The following is a 13004-nucleotide window of genomic DNA, read 5'->3' as shown; positions in this document are numbered from 1 at the left end:
CCGGGTGTACACCCAGAGGTGCAGGGCGGGGTAGAGCTGGTGCAGTTGAGCATGCAGGCCGAGCCTAGGAACATGCCAGCTACAGGTCCACATGCTCAAGGCACGGACAAAATGGCAGTGGCTCGAGATAAGATGGGTGTCACTCCCAAGCAACAAAGGCAGGAAGCCTTGCAGGCAGGTGCAAAGGCCCGTCAAGCCAGCGATCAACAAAGGAGAGGGTTGCCTCCTAGGACAGACTGGGCACCGCTGACACCCGTCACCTGGTCCACGTCTTATCACAACGTCCTGGAGTCTGGGTACAATATTCCCATGTATGGACAGGGGCTAGGCAGACAACTGGCATATTCACCCCCTCGTCCTGTACAAGACCGCTCACAGTCAGCCTGTGAGAACAGGTTTTTGACAAGTTCATGTCACTCATGCGCTCCCCTCAAATAGGCACAATCCTCATGGGCATTATTAAAGACATGTTGCCGCCGACTCATTCAAGGCAGGTCAGGCGGAGGCTAAAACTGTGGACCAGGATATAATGGAGTTATTGGTGGGCCACATCGACACAGCTAATAGAGCAATTTGGCAACAGACATGAGGCACACTGCCTGGTTGAAGGCCACGAGGTTCAACCCAGATGTGCAGGACAGAATACTTGATCTGCCGTTTGAGGGGGTGGGGGGACTCTACTTCCATGCCTCAACCGATAAGGAGCTTAATAAAAAATACTAGCTCCCAGACTGCAAAATCTCTGGCCATACTCGCCAAAACTGTGACTAATTCGTTTGTTCAGTCACAGTCCCGCTCAGACAAGGGGCGCTCATTTGGCGACTTCTGTGGGTTCCAGGACCGCAAAGCCAGACAGCCGGACAGGTCTCCCAGTCAGCACAGGGGAAAGTACCATAAAATGGCTTATAAGGGTGTCTTTCAATCCCCTCCTCTGCCTCAGCCTCTCACCAGAAGAAACAATGATGTCCCACTTCAGGTCCACAGTACCCCAGTCGAGGGCAGGCTGGCCCTTCAGAGCCAGGCCTGGTGTGCGATGCCTGGGTCCTCTCAATAGTGTCTTGGGGCGTCTGGTTACCTCTGCCTCCCACTGCACCCACTCCCCCCACCCCCGAGTTCCCCTCCCCTTCCACAGATCGGCACACCATTACGCTTAGCGGAGATTCGCTCCCTTGTTGAGAGCGAAGCAGTAGAGCAGGTCACCACCTCCCAGCAGGGCTTTAACTCCTGCATCTTTGCTATCCAGAAGAAGAACCAGGCGGGCCTACTAGTGGTGAAGAATTTATTTCCCCTCAATCTTTACCTACCTTTGCAGAAGTTCAAGATGGTGAAGCCAGTGCTTATTGCCGAGACACGGGGGAGACCGGACGTGTTCCCTGGACCTGAAGGATGCGTATCTCCACGTTCCCATTGTGCAGCCTCACCGGGCCTTCCTCAGGTTCCAGGTCATGGGTCTACACTTCCAGTACAGTGTTCTGCCCTTTGGTTTAAATTCAGCGCCAAGAGTCTTCATGAAGACTATGAATGTGATGGCGGCTATTGTCAAATATGTGAGGTTGCACGTCTACCCGTACCTCGAAGACTGGCTAGTGAGGGGTACCTCTCTGGAGCAGGTTCAAGACTCTGCTGACACACATCTACCCTGTTCGAACTGGGGTTTTCAATCAACTACCAGAAATCCTAGCTCACCCCTACTCGGACGCTGGTGTTTCTGGGCCTGTTGTGCGACACACAGCAGCAGAGAGTCTTCCCCACAGGGCAGATGGTGACCGCGATCCGCTTAGTATGCTTGCATTTCCGCAGCAGATCATTCACCACAGCATGGTGGTATCAACACCTTCTGGGAGTGCTGGCGACATGTCTCCTGGCAATCCCGTATACCGGGTTCTGCATGAGGAGGCTCCAGCTACATTTCGCAGATTCCAGGGATCAAGAATCTGGCCATCAGGCGGCCTCCCCATCACCATTCCACAACACCTGGACCACAACCTCAGATAGTGGCAGCAGGAGGCGAATATTCTGGTGGGAAGAATCTTCTGCCCACCCCCCCCATAAGAGTACACCTTTGCCACGGATTCCTTGCTCCACGGCTGGGGAGCCACCCTGTGAGCGCACTCTGTCCACGGTCTCTGTATCACGACCAACCCACAGAATCGCATCAACTGGCTGTAGCTTTTGGCTATACAGTTGGAACTCGGGTCTTTTCAACCGACTATGAAGGGCAGGTCGGTTTGCATCTAGACAGATATTACAACCTGCATGTTCTAGATCAACAAACAGCGGGGCACCAGATCCCTGCAACTGTGCGCATTGACCCTGGACATCTGGGAATGGGCTATCTGCCTGGGAGTGTCTCTCATTGGTTCACCTTCCGGGAGAGTCCAATCTGGAAGCGGTCAGGCTCAGCTGCCTGGCTGCCGACAATTCTGAATGGCAGCTGAACGGGAGAATTCTCCAGGAAGTGTTCAGCAGAGGGGGTCAACGAACAGACCTCTTTGCGACAGCTCACAATTGGATGTACCAGCAGTTTGCGTCTTGGGGAGGAAGGGGACGCAGCTCTCTAGGAGACGCACTCCAGACACCCTGGGACGGGATGTGGGTGTATGCATTTCCACCCCCACACTCGTGCACAAGGTAGCGAGCAAGATCAGGAGCTCCAAGAACCTCAGGATCATCATAGTGGCGCGTCGCTGCCCGGCGCAGCCCTGGTTCTCGAACCTACGGCAGATGTCACTTCAGCCGGAGATTCTACTCCCCCTCGAGAAGGACATCTTCTAGCGCAGCAGGGAGGCACAGTACTACACCCCTCCAGAGAGGCTAGCCCTAGTGGCCTGGTTCCTGAGCATCTGACTCTCCAGCACCTTCAGCTGTCATGTGACAATCTGGAGATCATCCAAAATGCCAGGAGCCAAGTTATACGCAACCAGTACAAAAGCAAATGGATAAGATTCAGCTTTTGGGCTAAGGGACACGTTGTGAACCCACTGACATTCACCCTTGACCAAGTTTTGTCATTTCTGGCTATCTTGCCAGATCTGGCATCCAGGTTGATACCAGAACGTACCTGGCTACTGTTGGTCCGTATAGGAACTCTGACTCGCTCGTCCTCTCTTCAGCCAATCCTGTAGTGCAAAAGCACCTCACAGGACTGACCAGGCTGTACCCTCCGGTTAAGTTTCCTCATCCCATTTGGACCTGAATGTAGTCCTAAGTGCTATAGCACATAAACCATTTGAACCCATGGTCACAGCAGACATTAAGTTGGTCACTCTAAAGAAGGCCCTTTTGGTTGGGCTTACATCTGCTTGCAGTCTAAACGAGATCCAGGCGTTGGTCACATCACAGCCATACACTAGATATCACAAGGACAAGGTTGTGCTCTGCACACCCTCCACATTTCTTCCGAAGGTGGTTACATCCTTCCATATCAACGTGGAGGTTGTGCTCCCCACATTCTTCCCGGACCCCAAGGAAAATGCAGAGAAGACGCTCCACTGCCTGGATGTCAGGAGGGCATTGAAATTCTATCTAGACAGAATGAAGGGCATCTACAAGACAAATGCATTGTTTGTAACATTCAGAGGCTCTAGGCCTGGGCACCTGGCCTCCAAGGCATCCATAGCTCGATGGATGACAGCGACGATCCAGGAGGCATACAAGGTGCAACGTAAGTATCCGCTGCAGGGCATGCATGCACATGCGGTAAGAGCTAAAGCAACTGCAGTCGCCTTCCCGCGCCATGTTCCCTGGAAAGTGATCAGCAGGGTGGCAACATGCCCAACGCCTTTGGCATTTTGCAAGTGCCAAGGTTGATACAGCATTTGGTCAAGCAGTGCTGCGTAATCTATGTGCTTAGAAGGTCAGGCTCTCCTCCCCAGGGTGTTGTCAGTTGTAATCGCCCATACAGGATGGAGGAAAGTGGATGGGATGTAGAAGTAATATAGTGTTACTCACCAGAGTGACCAACGTACTCCTATTCCATAGTCCCCTTTCCGCCATACGTCCCACCATCCATCCCCCTAGACCAGTAGGGTTGTTAAAGTATAATACAGCTGATGCGTCAAAAGGACTAAGGTGTGGCATTGGTGGGCGGGGTTAAAGGAGCCCGTGCTCACCGGCCCGTGCCCTGGCACGCCAGTAAATTTAAAGGGGAAATCTCTTTTTCTGGTGGCAAAGAGGTTCTGTTCCCGCCACTTGCGAGGGACGACCATACAAGATGGAGGAAAAGGGACTATGGACTACTAGTATTTTGGTCACTCCGGTCAGTAATACTTTATTACTTTTGTAATTGTTTTGGAGTTTTAAGTAGGGTACCTTTGCCATTGGCTGCTAGAGCTCTGTCTTTGGCTGTCTTGAGCCTAGAGTCTCAGTCCTATCAATTCATTCCACTAGTCAGGTTTGTCAGGCATAGCCAATTGTCCTTGATCTAGTGCTGAAACTCTACAAAGGTATCTTCCCTTTTCCCATATCCAACCCACTATTGTAGTCCAACAGGATGTGTGAGTCATCGGCATCTAATACTCCAGACCTTGATATAATTACTTAAACAAAACAGGACACAGATGCTGTAAAAAGGGGAGGGCTGAGCTCTTTGGTATGGCACAGGTTGGTGGTGTCTAATAGACAGTGGGATGACCCATCTAAACATCTTGACCTCTGCCTTGGAAAAAGAATGGCCAATCTGGTGCCCTCTTTATAATTACCATTGCCTGATCCATCCAATGAAGGCAAATATTGCAGTCGAGAGTTTAAATTTCTAATCTAAGAAAATCAACATGGTAGGCCAACGTGGATCCTTCTGGTTCGGCTGTTATTCTGGACATCCATATGTAATCACTGTACCTTTAATGGAGAACTCCGAGGATTTTCTTTCCCAAATGGTATAAGGCGTGACATCTGTATCAAAGAAGTTTCCAGTGTAAGGGAGGATATTTCTATGTTCTACAATGTTTGCTCGAGAAAATGTACTCTGCCCTCTTGCTTGATTTTGTTGTTTTTCTCCACATTTCACCACAAAACAAATCAGGTGGAGACCCCCCCTGTAACCATCCACCCAACCTTAATATATACCTAAACATAACTCCCCACCAACTTTTGTGTCGAAAATGTGCAAATAAAACCTTCGGCAAATGGACCTCGAACAAAAGGGGGGTGCAAGCAAATTGGCTAGTACCTATTTCAGAAGTAGCATGTGCATGAGGGCATGTTAGCTGGTCAGATTTATATAGCCTATGAGGGTCAAGATTTCACCAAACTACCCCCTATGATCTCCACTGCAGGTTTTCATCCCTTTGTTTTTTGCACTGAACAACACTTCTAGAGAATCGACATAGCATTTGTCTTCCCAGACGTTAGTTGCAATTTAATGTATATAAGTGTACGTGTTCTTGATTTAGTAGGATATTCAAATTAAAAAGGTGTAGAGTACTCAATCCTGCAACCTGCTTTAGTACATTCTGCATGAGCATCTATGTAAAATCTTCACACAATTTGTCAGAGAAATTACCACATTTTGTAGGACTTGTATGAATCAAATACTAAATGTAAAGCGCTCTAGCTCCCTTCGAGACCTGGCTGTAAGTGCTAACTATACAACTGGAAAATTAATAATATCCCTCTTGAAGTCTAGACCTCTGTGTTTGGTAAAATAGTGCTTCATACTAATATTGCCACCTTGGTTTCTTTTTTAGAATGTATTAGCTCAGTAGCACCTCTCAACCCTGATTCTGAAGAAAGCTTTTACCTTCTCCCAGGACATTAAGAAAGCAGGGCTCACTCAAAGGACATGTTTTGCGTGAAACCTGGACGTGGACTTGCAACTCCTTAATCCAAATCTTATAGTGCACTCCTCCAGTATCAGGTCTACCCGACTGGCACACAACTCAGTGATAAAATTAACAGCTGTTTTTTTTTTTTTTTTCCTTCAAAGGTGCTTTGAAGTCGGATCACACAGAAGTGCTTTTATCTGCTGACTTCACAGGTGCCATCAAAGTCTTCATTAACAAAAAGAAAAATATATCTTAAAATGTGGGACTCAAATCCAGACTATGACATGGCAAACAATATCTGTAAACGTTCTGAATAATTACTGTGATCGAAGTTCGAGGCTGATTTTTATTTTTTATTTTTTCTTCATTTTAGCCCATCAGGTAAAATTTGACACCCCTATAACTTTTGGACTCCTAAAGTTCAAAAGAGTGAAAGAATAACAAGGCCAAACTATAGTCATTCTTTTTATGTGTTTTGTTACATTATTGTGAACATTTGCAGATTTCTGCATGAAATTATATTAATATATTCACACATATGTGTGCCTTCTCTGGATACATGCACTATGATGAACATGTCTGAAAAATAAATTATTTGGCTAGACAGCCACTCGATGCTCAAGGAGAAAGTTAATGATTTTCTTTTTGTATTGAAAGGTTTAGCTTTGCGAAATCTGAATCCTTTCTGTTGCACAAAATTCAATTTCTAAGAAAGATATATTTTCAGTTTGTGGTATATTTTCCGGGTCTTTAAGTTATGCTTTTTTCATGGGTCAGATGTACAATAAATGCATTATCGTTTTTATAAATTTCTCAGTTAAACTCAAGACATGTTCAATTGTTGTCTTTTAAATGTTGTGAATATTGTGTTTCTATCTGTATATTTTATTTCTTTGCACACTGAAAAATAATTCTGTATCTGCAAAGATTGTTGTCTCATTCCTTTTTTCATGGGCACAGGTTAAGGCGATCTAAAGAAATTAAGCTATGATTGAATCTGTTTAGTACCTTTTCCAACAATGTAAAAAAGAATTGTTTACATATTTTTAAGCATTGTAGGTAAAAAAAAAAAGTTTCAGTTGTGTCCCAAATGTAGAGCTACTGGAATTAAAAGTATCTGTAAATATTCATAAAATGCACCAATGAAATGACTTTTTGGGTTTTAATACCTATAAAATGTTATTGATGGTTAGCATTTACATAAAAACAAAATGTACCAATAAAAGTTGATCTCCAACTGGTAAAAACAGTGGCTCGCTTTTGTATCATAATTTTTACGTTTGATCAAACATTTGTATGAGTTTATTGTACTGTATGTGGCGTTGGGTGTTTTTCTCCACAGACACAAACTTGAATCCAGAGCACCTAATCATTTCAGCTACTTCCTCTTCTCATATTTGTATCCATTATTCAGTATGTCTTCCCTGAGGTTGTCAGTAGTTTGAGCAGTTTGTGGACTGAAGCAGTTTAGACAGCACAGAGCCAGACATGCACTATGATGCCACTAGGCGGACAAGTGTTTTGATGTTTCAGCAAAGTGGCATGTGACGCTAAATAAAATGCATACCTAAATCAGTCAGTAGAGACTTCTCTGAGAGATTTACTTGTTCAATGCATACAGCATTGTGTGGTTATACGTGTGTAAAATATACTTTCCCGTGTAGCAGCATATTCATTCCAACAAGGTTTCATGCCGTATTTACACACCAGACTGTCATCTAGTCCTGCAAGGGCACTGGGCTCCTGATGATGCAAAAAGCAGGAAAGCTGCTGCCTGTAATCCACGGGGTACTAAAAGAAAAGTAAGCGATCCTGGCCAAAGTCCACTAGTGCCTTTAAAGTTTGGGCTCAAACCAGTGCTGATAGTCTAACCAAAAAGGTAAAAAGCCTTCCTCCTTCTCTTTGAAGAAACATAAGGTTCTTTTCCCTACTTTGGGGAAAATGAACAATTTCATGACCGCATGCTTATGACATTCTTTAACAAGGCACCTCCTGGGACCTCAAGTCACACCTCCTTTGGATTACAATTCACACATGGCTGTAGCCTAAGGCTCAAATTAGACAGGATAAAAAATACAATTACCCACTGTAAATGCAAATATAGATGTAATTTTTTTATGACCTATACAGAAAATATATCTGAAACTTGCTCAAATGTACTACTTCCTCCTTCCTCTCCGAGTGGGCGGACCTCTCCTCCTCACTCCTGTCCTCAACCACTCAACTCCTCTTTCTTGGAGACTTCAACATCCACCTGGATGCCTCCTGTCCCCCTTCTGGACTCTTTCGCGACCTCTGCGACTCTCTCTCACTCTCTATTCTTCCGTCTGGGCCAACCCATTCTGCTGGGCACACTCTTGATGCCCTGATCTCTTCTGACCTTCCCCTCTCTGTCCCTCTCTCCACCCCTCTCTCCTGGAGTGATCACTTTCTCCTCTCCTTTCACCTCACCCTCCCTATCCCTCAGGCAAAGCCGCCCTCATCACTGCCATCTTCCTTCTCGGTCATCCGACCCATGAAGCGTGTGTCAGTTGAGGCTTTTGCTGCCACCTTCTCGCCCCCTCTTCCCCCCTCGGCTGACTCCCACCCTGACACAGCCCTCTCCACTCTCTACTCTGCTATATCTGATACTCTTGATATCCTTGCCCCTGTTATGAGAATCCGCCTGAAGCCCAAAGCCAAATGTAACTCCTGGTATGACTCGGATCTCGTCACCCTTAAATGCTTGTGCAGGGTGACAGAGAGGAAATGGCGTGCTTCATGTTCATCCTCTGACAAACTGGCCTGTCGCCTGCTCCAAAGGCAACACCGGCTCTCCGTTCTCACCAAGAAGAGAGCCCTCATCCAAGCCTGCATCACTGCGGCATCTAACAATTCGGCTGAACTCTTTAAAATCTGCAAGGAGCTGGCCAACCCTGCTGCAGTCTCTACCTCTCCTGTCCCCTCCCAGGCCCTCTGTACGGCACTGGCCTCTCACTTAATTTCAAAAACTGAGGACAACTTGTCCTCACTCTCCTCCCATCACCTCCCCCCCTCTATTCCCTGCCCATCCTCTGGCCCTTTTGCAGCCACCCCTCCTCTCTCCTTCTCTGCCTTTCCCCTTTTTTCTGCTGATGAGGTTTGGAGACGAGTCCGATCTATGAAAGTCTCGTCAACACAGGTCCACCCCTGCTCCTCCAAAACTATTAAGGACCACATCGACTCCTTGGCTCCTGCACTTGCTGACTTCTGCAATCACTCCTTTGCCTCTGGAGTCTTCCCATCCCCTCTCAAGCACTACCTTGTGCACCCCCTTCTTAAGAAACCCTCTTCCGACCCGTCCTGCCCAGCTAACTATCGCCCTATCTCTATCACTCCTTTCCTTGGCAAGCTCCTGGAGAAACTTGCCATCTCCCAGCTTAATCTCCATGCTGAATCTGTCGGTAGCCTTCATGACCATCAGTCTGGCTTCAGAGCTGCCAGAAGCATGGAAACTGCTCTCCTGAACATCCGTGAGGACCTGCTCTCGAACCTTGACTCTAACATTCCATGTGTTCTCATTTTGCTTGATCTCTCTTCTGCCTTTGATACTGTCAAACATACCGTCCTGCTTAACCGTCTCCGTAATAACCTGGGTATCACTGGTCAGGCTCTGGCTTGGCTGACCTCTTTCCTCTCAAATCGACCCTCCCAGGTCCAACTGGGATCTTTCCTGTCTGACATCTTTTTCTCCACCTGTGTTGTCCCCCAGGGTTTATAGTGAAAAGACCGAAAAAAATCTCAAAAAAAAAAAAAATAGAATTCTTTTTTCAATACGTTTTTTTTTCGAAATGGGGGGGTTCCCCAAACCCCCCTTTTTTAATTTTTTTATTTTACCCCCTTTCTTTAACTTACCTGACCCCAAAAATACATATAAATAAATAAAAAATTAGATTTATTTTTAGAGATTTTTTTTCGATATTTTTGTCATTCGATATTTTTTTTTTTGGCCTTTTGACTGACCACCGTCCCCCAGGGTTCTAACCTCTCTCCCTGGCTGTTCAACCAGTATCTGGCACTTCTCGCCCACCGCATCGCTGCTCTCTGCCCCAACTTTCAGTGCTATGCAGATGATACCCAGCTCATTTTCAGGCTACCCTCGGCCTCCTCTTCTCCTTCCCTCATCTCTGACTGTCTTTTTGCTATCCAGGAATGGTGTGCCGCCAACGACCTCTGCCTTAATGCCAGTAAGACCGAGATTCTACTCATCGGCACACCCACACACTCCCTCCTTCCCTGCACCTCTCTGGCCGGCCTCTCTTGGCCCTCTTCCTGCTCCTACCTGCAAGGTAAAAAACCTCGGGGTCATCTTCGACTCCACACTCTCCTTCTCTACTCACATTTCTGACGTTTCTAAGAAGTTACACTACCAGCTGCACCTCTTCAGAGGTATCCTTCCTTTCCTCTCCTTCCCCCAGAAGCTCACTGTCTCCAGAGCCCTGGTTCTCTCGAAGCTGGACTACTGTAACAGCCTCTATCTAAATCTGCCTGCCTCTACTCTCCGCCCTCTGCAACTCATCCAGAACAGGACTGCGAGACTTGTCCTTGGCCTCAAGCCCAGGGACCGTATCTCTCCAGGACTGAAATCGCTTCACTGGCTCCCTGTGGCTGCGAGGATTAAGTTCAAAACCCTCTGCATTGTCCACAACGCCTTCTGGGGCCTGGAGCCAAATTACCCTCAACTCTCCCTTCCTAAATATCTTCCTTCTCAAGCACTTCGCTCTTCCGCCTCCAACTCCCTCAGGGTCAGCCGCTTCTCCAAGCAACGATTTGGGGGGAGATCTCTCTCCGCAGCAGGGGCCTCCCTCTGGAACAGCCTTCCTGCCCCCCTGAAACTTGAGGAGAACCATCTCTGGTTCCGGAAGCACCTCAAAACCTTCCTCTTTGCTTCTGCTTTCTCTCTCCCTCTCCCCTGCTAAATCACTGAAACTGTACTGAATCAGCAACTGGGCCACTCACCAATATCGGTCCTTGGCCCAGCCACTCTCCCCTGCACTGCCTTCCTGGCAACCCCTGCACTGCGGGACTGTCTCTGTATCCCTACAGCCCCCCTTCCCAGCACTTGTCTGCACTTATCTTGCACTTGCCACCAGCTGGCCCTTATTATTTATGTTGTTCATTACTAACCCTGTACTGCACTTTCCCCTTGCACTTTTCCCATTCCCCTTACCCATGCACTTGCGCGATCTGAATGACACCTGGCCTAGTAGGATCTTTGTCTGTCTCCCCTTGTTCCCCCCTCCCTGCCTCGGCGCGCCTTGAAACACTTGTGTATAGGCGCATTACAAATGCCTTATCATATCGTATATATCATACGCAAGTATAACCCAAACAAGTGACGCGTGCTTACTAAGACATGAAACATTTCATGATTCAACCAACAATTAAAACAGTTCATCCATACAGTTGAAAAAACAGCAATACATAAAAAGATGACAATACATATAAAAAAACACAATACACATAAACTGTAGACCGGTTGTGCTTATTATTATAACATGTGGGTTATGATTGACAGAGGTTGTTTAGAATAACTAGTAATAATAAGCACAAGTCTGAAGGTCAAAAGTGGTAAACTGGAAGACTCTGTGACTGGATGACTTTATGAAAAGTGTTAGTGTGGTAAAGTGACCACAATATCTCTTCCTCCATGGTGAATTAATCTAGCCACACCTCTTTCGTTGGAATGTTGAATCACCTTGGATACCAGCCCTTGACAGTTTCCTGTACATTCACTCATTTTCTAGCTCTGCTACCTTGTGAATTACAATGCTATTGTGGGGAGAAGGCAGGGGAGGGTGGTTTTCTCCAGGATAGGGGAAACTGTGCATAGACTTAATTAGCTCTTTTAAGGAAGCAGTGGTCTAAAGAAAACAGCACCCTTGCTGGGCCGATAAAATGTACCCATCCCCTGCTGGTGTGTTGTGGATAACATTTTTCATTATTAATGATGCTGTTGCATGTGAGATTGTGAGGTAAAGGCAACTTCAATTGAAACCCTCCCACAGAGTCCTCACCTGGATAGAATATCATTGAAACATCTCAACAGGAGGCACAGTGCTATTCGTCGGCACCTTCATCAAGATTCATACTCCTCCTGACATGACATCGGCACCCATACATACAGCATGCATCACGCCCCTTTACTTCATTTCCTTTTTTTTTCAAACTGCTTAGCAGGTGATATTCTCGGAATGAGGGGGAGGTGATTCACACCACTATACGGGCCCCAAACCATCACGTTTTAAGTCCTGCCAGAACTGCACCTCTAAGATGTTCATCACAGACATGCACAATATCTATGTGTGGTGTCTGGGGAAGGACCATTACGTGGAGAAGTGTGTCAGTAGGATCAGATGGGACAGGCACCATAAAATAAATCTAAGAAGAGATCCCGCTCTAGTAATGAGTCCCATAACTCTTTCTTCCTCTTCCCACTAGAAAAAGAAAAGAAGTTATAGATAGAAAGATATTGGCTCTTTGACAGAGGCTTGTGGTAAGTGTTATCCATTCAGGAGGGGCATCTAGAGAGTTGACAGTTTTGCAAACGTTACATCCTTTTGCCATGGTTGTGATTTGGCCTCAATGTCTACCATGCCTGAAGGAGCTGGGAATGTCAATGGAGACGGAATTCACGCCTTTCTGCTCTGCCCCCTCCATGCCTGTGAGTGTGCAGACTGTGTTTTCAGTTGATGAGATCCACTTTCGATGATGAAGGGGACCCAGTCTCTCTGGAGCGAGCAATCACCCTTTACTAGATGTCTTGACTGACCGAGTTGAGCTCATGGAGCATGCAGCCTCGAGACGTCCCCTGACATCGAGATGCAACTTGCAGTGCATACACATCCCAACACTCAATTCTGGAGGATTGTCGAGAAGGTGGTGTCGGCCCTAGGCTTCAGCCCTCCATCGGAAACAGCCCTTCCGTTGAATGCAGCTATTGTTGACCCCAAATATAACATTGTGGCAGCGCCTTTACCAGACATCGGCCGTCGTCAAGGAGCTTACTAAGAAATATAAGCAAGCACAGGGTCATCCCCTGAAGGCCTAGTGGTTCAGGCCACAACATTGTAGGCCATCGAATTCGACCTTTTCACCAGATGTTGAGAATATGATGCTTTAGTAAAAACATTTTTGCTTCAAAAGTATGGTGCTGTAGGCTTTCACTGCCTCTTGTGCCCTCGCTAAGTTTTCTCACATTCTGTGGATATATTGTTTAAG

The 13004-nt window shown here is 46.8% G+C and overlaps 1 protein-coding gene across 4 annotated transcripts in view; it reads left to right on the top strand.

Moving 5' to 3' along the window:
• WDR44 (WD repeat domain 44) overlaps positions 1-7014 on the top strand; it is a 1281409-nt gene extending 1274395 nt beyond the window's left edge. For 2 of the 4 annotated variants that reach the window (XM_069612853.1, XM_069612855.1), the window contains one exon: positions 5927-7014. In XM_069612853.1, the coding sequence (XP_069468954.1) occupies positions 5927-6021 (95 nt within the window). In that variant the 3' untranslated portion in view covers positions 6022-7014. The remainder of the gene's footprint in view (positions 1-5926) is intronic. The other 2 variants (XM_069612854.1, XM_069612852.1) reach the window with 1 other exon arrangement.
• The last annotated feature ends 5990 nt before the right edge of the window (positions 7015-13004 follow it).

The sequence above is a fragment of the Ambystoma mexicanum genome, chromosome 5p (assembly GCF_040938575.1).
Source record: "Ambystoma mexicanum isolate Mex_15411 chromosome 5p, UKY_AmexF1_1, whole genome shotgun sequence".
NCBI classification, from domain to species: Eukaryota; Metazoa; Chordata; class Amphibia; order Caudata; family Ambystomatidae; genus Ambystoma; species Ambystoma mexicanum.
The sequence above is the reverse complement of the archived record's forward strand: the minus strand, read 5'-3'. Positions and strand labels throughout refer to the sequence as shown.